General features: G+C 39.5%; 1 protein-coding gene across 1 annotated transcript; it reads right to left on the reverse strand.

Moving 5' to 3' along the window:
* Positions 1-2,065: 2,065 nt before the first annotated feature.
* Positions 2,066-3,031, reverse strand: LOC119892861 (olfactory receptor 11A1-like). Its single transcript, XM_038704873.1, has one exon. It carries the CDS (start codon positions 3,029-3,031, stop codon positions 2,066-2,068), a length of 966 nt encoding a protein of 321 aa, XP_038560801.1.
* Between the last annotated feature and the right edge of the window lie 2,969 nt (positions 3,032-6,000).

Here is a 6,000-nt window from a genome sequence, read left to right on the forward strand (position 1 = left end):
GCTTGTCCTGAGTAGAATGCATATGTACATCTTTTACATTTAACTTGCATCTTTTTGTATTGACACATTTGGCTATGGAATATACGTGGGGTAAAGGAAATACACAAATTAAAGCTTCCATTGTGAAACAAATCAGAAACAAGGTTTCTAGCAGTTTCTTGCAAACATTAATAATTCTGTTAAACATTGTACATGGAGCATAAGGAGCAATGACAGCAAAAAAAGTTGTATATACAGCATCTGCAAAAATAACATGTGAACACGTCAAATGCCAACACCAAATTTGAAGTATAATATCTTGTGGTCCCTTTTATGTTTCTCTCCTCCCACTAGTGCCTGTAGGTTTCTCTATTAGGTCATCTTTCACCTACAACCAATCTATCTGATGTTTAGACTCCAATACTTCGTCATACTGGAATCTCTCACTATCGAGTGAGTTCTTGTAAACATTCTTGTAGGACTCAACCTTGTAAGATTCCCAGAAAACACTGATATCTGCTAGCCTGACGCCTGAGCTACTGTCTCTAACTAATCAGTCTATTGTTGTCTCCCTGACGAGGACAAGTATGTGAGAAATACCTAAAGCGAGAATGTCAGAAAACCCTTATGGGGTCAGCTAAATTACTCTAAGCCAGAGCTGTCTTATCTTTCCCTGTTACATCAACAAAGCCCCTTAAGAAATATTCTGAACAGTTACTATCTAAAGAGCGCCTTCCTTTTACTCGTGGAGCGCTCGTCTCCCTGTCTGTTCGCATGAGAAGCGCAGTGCGACCCCGCGGGGCCAGGCCACTACGCAGGCCGAGCGTCACTTCCTGTGTGAAAAAGAATCAGAAGGAGCTTTATTGCCAAGAAGTGTTTTACACATACGAGGAATTTGCTGTGGTGTTAAGGTGCTACACGTAGACAAACATACAGTCAACATGAATAATTATAGAAATATATAAATATGGAGTAGACAATGCAAGTTACATAAGAATAATAAACAGAATAGAGAGAAATAATAGAACTTGCAGGTACCCAGCAATTTAGGTGTAGTACATATTGCAAACCAAAAGAAGAGAACATAATCAAACTGTTGTATTTGTTGAAATGTAGTTTTATTAATTGCACATGATCAGCCCCAGTGCCACTGCTATTTATTCTGGATTTGCTGGACCTAAAAAAAATGTATGTGACAGCTCAATCAGATGATTTTGAGTCAGTTTAATTTTCATTAATGCTAAAGTAGTTGCCTTTACAGGTGGTGTCTCTGAGGGTGAACTGATAAACGGCAACCCATCTGTTGATGATCACTGATGAATGTTTGTTCACTTCAGACGTTTACAGTGAACTCCAGGATGGAGCCTAGCTGTCCACAAATACTGTACAGTATGTAGCCTAAGGAACAATCCTTTTCTTATAGCTGGCTGAAACCACTGAACTGGTCACCTTCACCATCTTTGCAATAATTGCCCCCACATGAGAGATTACCCCCATAATCGCATTTGCTTCCTAACTGGACAGATTGATATCCCTGAAGTTTAATACTTGAATTACATTTAAAACCTATTTGTAATTTAAAATTTGTAATGAGGTTAAATAAGATTTAAAAAAATACATTCATTAGTAGAAGTTCATAAGGATGGACTAGGACCTTAATATTGGGTGATGTAGTCTAAATCGGTCAAGGGATTTATACATTTTTACTTCTTTGTTTTATTCTGGATGTTTGAACTGTTGATCTGTGATCTACATGGTTTTGATCTAAGATCCTGAGACTGATTACTTTTTGTTTTCGCCCACTTTCCTCAATTAGAGTCAAGTTCTCACTGAGGAAACATCTTTCTCTTTTGTGAATATTTCTCCCTATTTCTCTACAACAATGTGAAAATGAAACAAGAATAAAAAGTAGATCCCCTTTCATTAACTGCGAATAAAATCATCAATTATTTGTTCTCAGACACACCAAACTAACCTTTTATTTAGCAAAATAAGGATTTTATAGTTCCTACCTTTTGAGAAAACTGAAGAAATGATTACTGTTGACACAAGGGAGCCAAAGGCATACATTTATTGTTTTCTCTTGTTATTCAGTGTGAACAAATCTATGAAATGATCTACACTTTTCAACAGAACTCAAAAGCAGACTTTTACATTTGATGCGTATTTTGGACATGTTGAGGCCGTACATTAAAGGGTTGAAGAGCGGTTGGCATGTAAGATAATACAATGGTAAAATTATTCGCATCATGTGAGGTACACTGTCCATGTTAAACCTGCTCTGTAATATTTCAAAGGAAACCCCGACAGAAAAGTTGAGCAGAGAAGCAAGGTGAGGAGTGCAGGTACTGACAGCTTTTTGTCTGGTCTGTTTAGAACCAGAAAAACAAACTTTAAGAATCCTCATGTACGTGTAAAGGATTACAGACAGGGGAGCAAAGACTGTGAGAGAAGCAGCAATGAGTTCATAGACATTATTCACACTGGTGTCATAGCAAGCCAGTTTTATGACGGTGTAGTTGTCACAGTATACTCTATTAATGATGTTCCCACACAGCTGTAAAGAGGCACTCAAGCATGTTGTGATAAAAACAGCACAAAAAGGAGGTAACCATATAACAACAATAAGCATGGCAACCTTGTGAGATGTCATATTTGCATGATACTGTAGAGGACAGCAGATAGCAAGGTATCTGTCATAAGAAATGACAGCTAAGTTGGTAAATTCTACACTTCCATAAGAATATAAACAGAAAATCTGCAGGAAACAAAAGGGAGCAGAAACAGTGTGAATGTCAGAGAGAATCTGAAGCAGAAGGAATGGAAACAACCCTGTACTACCATACAGCTCATTTACAAACAGGCTGCACAGAAAAAGGTACATAGGTTCATGTAAGCTTCTGTTCATACAGATAACCACAATGAGCAAAAGATTGGCACAAAGAATTAACATATATAAAGAGACAATAACCATGAAATATAAGTATTTAAAAAGTCCAGTGTCAAAGTAGGCAGCAAGTGCAAAATATGAAACCTGTGTAGAGTTTATCATGATTCTTCAGGTTCGTGAATCAATCATAACATTTGCACTAACTGTGTTAAAATTTACTACAGAATTTGGAAAGTTTAGTTTAACTTTTAAGCCCTTTCCTAGCTTAGCACTGCGCGCAGCTAAAGCATTGAACACACCGACAAACAGGAAAGAAATTCATAATCAACAAAACAACTTTGAAACATTCCCCAAATTTACCATTTCCGTAGTGTTGCGCATAATAGTAAGGTAATGCATTACACAACACAGTAAATGACATTGTGTGACTCCTACATCCACCTGCTTCAGCCAGGCTGTGAGTCCCTCTGACTGAGCTCAAACTCTACTTCTGCTCCTTTTAACTTTGTGAAGTGAGGGGACGTCCACAGCAGCGTCTACACAAATAGGCTAGTAGTTACATCATAGCTGACATGCACTTCACGTGATAGCACGTGAAGACAACAATAACTGTGGGGAAAAAACAACTATCTGGGTAAATACAGCAACCACAGCGAATACTCACAGGAAGTAGAGTGGTTGGCCATTAAAAGCAGTCAGCTCCTCCTGTCCACATCTCTCCTTGAGTAAGACACTGAACTCCAACTTGCTAATGATGATCAGGTTAATTCATGGGAGTTTGTGTGAATGAGAAGCAAAATTGTATAGCTGTTAAGGTGGAAACGCGTTATATAATGTGCAGTCCATAAAATGCAGTCCAGTCCATATTAAGCAATCAAACAAGACAAACCTTATTTGTCACAAACATACTTTTCTGTGGGGGATACAACATAAAGCACAAGACAACCATTCCTCATATAATACACTGTAGTGGTGATACCAATGGGAAAAATCAGATCCTGAACTATAAATAAAAACCTAACTGTAGGTGTATATGGCAGATTCTCATTAGACCCTTGTGTCAAGCATAAATCTAGTTTTATAAATGTCAGGTGTAAATGCAAAGGAATCCAGTTACAGATCTGGTGGATCATGAGGTAGCAGTACCAGTCTTCTGAGCTTCATGTTCTTTATAAAAGAAAGTCCTAAAAAAAGTTAACAGCCAACAGAAATCCCTGCAGATTTGGGGAGATCAGCTTACACACATAAGGCCGACTATGTCTGCTAACACCAAAGAGCTGCTCATGGGATGTCAGGACTCAAGTTCTGCATTAATTGTTTGATAGTTCAAACTGTAGCAGGGTATACAGTTGCAGGACAAAGTGTGTGAACCCTTTGGAATTACATACTATCTGATCTTCATCTCAGTCACAATAATAGACAAACACAGTCTGCTTAAACTAATACCACACAAACAGCTATATGTTTTATTGAACACACCATGTAAACATTCACAGTGCAGGGTGGAAACAGGATGTGAACCCCTAAGCTAATGACTTCTCCAAAAGCTACTTGGAGTCAGGAGTCAGCCTGCCTGGGCTCCAATCAATGAGAGATGATTTGGAGGTGTTGCTTAGAGCTGCCCTGCCCTATAAAAAAATACACACCACTTTAAATTTAGCAGAATCAGAAGGAGATGAATTGCCAAGTAGTGTTTTACACATACTAGGAATTTGCTTTGGTGAAGGGCTGTAGTGATTCATCGACTAAATCGATTAATAAAACGCATCGACGCAAATTCTTTGCTTCGTTTTAATCCATATAACTTTACAGCACAGTGTTTCGCAGGGACATTTATTACTGTCGCACATGGCGCTTACGCTGTGAACACGACATGATTACAATGGCGCTGTTTGCAAAGTGGAGGAAGAGAGAGAAAACGGCGAGGGATGAAGAAGAAAGTGTCCAAAGTATGGGATTATTTCCAAATAAAGAAAACAACAACTCTGTAATGTTACAGCCCTTCCACATTAAAACGAAAGTTATGTCGCCTTTGAAAATGTACACGCGTGCGTTTGTTGTTCACCTTTTTTGGCCGTGAGTTGTAACCTCACAGTCAGGAGTTAACTGGGTGTCGGGGAGCTGCACCTTTTAACTCCCCTGCAGCTCTCTGTAGCTCAGACAATCCCTGCTACCTGCGTGAGCTAATCCATCCTTTCACCCAGATTCTTTGTCTTTATAACTGTTATCTTTCTAATAACAAACAGCTGTTTCGTGTGTAGTATTGCTCATTTCCCATTTCACATGTGTTTTCTTGACAAAACGTGGTTTGGAGACCAGCATTGGGTGACACAGTCACTGTCAGCTTGTGCAGTGTGTGACCCCCTGTCACCGACCAGAGTGAATGAAGCAAACTCACAGGGAGAGTAAAACGGTTTACAGTTAGTGATAAAAATATTCCAGATTAGGAGAACAGTGCTGCTGAATCACTGTCACGTCGGTACACGTTGGAAGCCAGCCAGCTGCAGCGCGTAGTCTGGTATCAGTTCACACAGTCACGTCTCCGTGAAGTACAGAACAGAAGAAGAATAAAAGTCTTTGTTTTTCCCCACCAGAAGCTGAAGTTCTGGACTCTACAATACGTCAAACACTAAACAAGAATGGAGTTCATAGGAGGATGTCATGGAGCAAGCCTCTGCTGTCCAAAAAACATTGCTGCATGTCTGCAAAAGTTTGCCAAAGAGCACCTGGATGAAACCAAAGTTAAGTTGTTTGGAAGGAACACAACCCTATGTGTGGAGGAAAAAATCACACCAACATGAAAACGTCATCCCAATTGTGAAGTATGGTGGAGGGGGCATCATGGTTTGGGACTGCTTTTCTGCCACAGGGCCTGGAAGGATTGCTATCATCGACGGGAAATTAATTTCAAACTTTATCAAGACATTTTGCAGGATCTGTCAGCCAATGGAAGCTCAACAGAAGATGAGTGATGCAACAGGACAACGACAGAAGTAAATCAACAGCAGAATGTCTTCAGCAAAAGAAAATGTGCCTTCTGGAGAGGCCCAGTCAGAGTCCTGACCCTAACCTGACTGAGATGCTGTGGCATGACCTCAAGAGAGCGATTCATACCAGATTTCCGTTAAATA

Source organism: Micropterus salmoides, unplaced genomic scaffold (assembly GCF_014851395.1).
Source record: "Micropterus salmoides isolate LMB-PRFRI ecotype aquatic unplaced genomic scaffold, ASM1485139v1 Ms_hic_scaffold_738, whole genome shotgun sequence".
Lineage (NCBI taxonomy): Eukaryota > Metazoa > Chordata > Actinopteri > Centrarchiformes > Centrarchidae > Micropterus > Micropterus salmoides.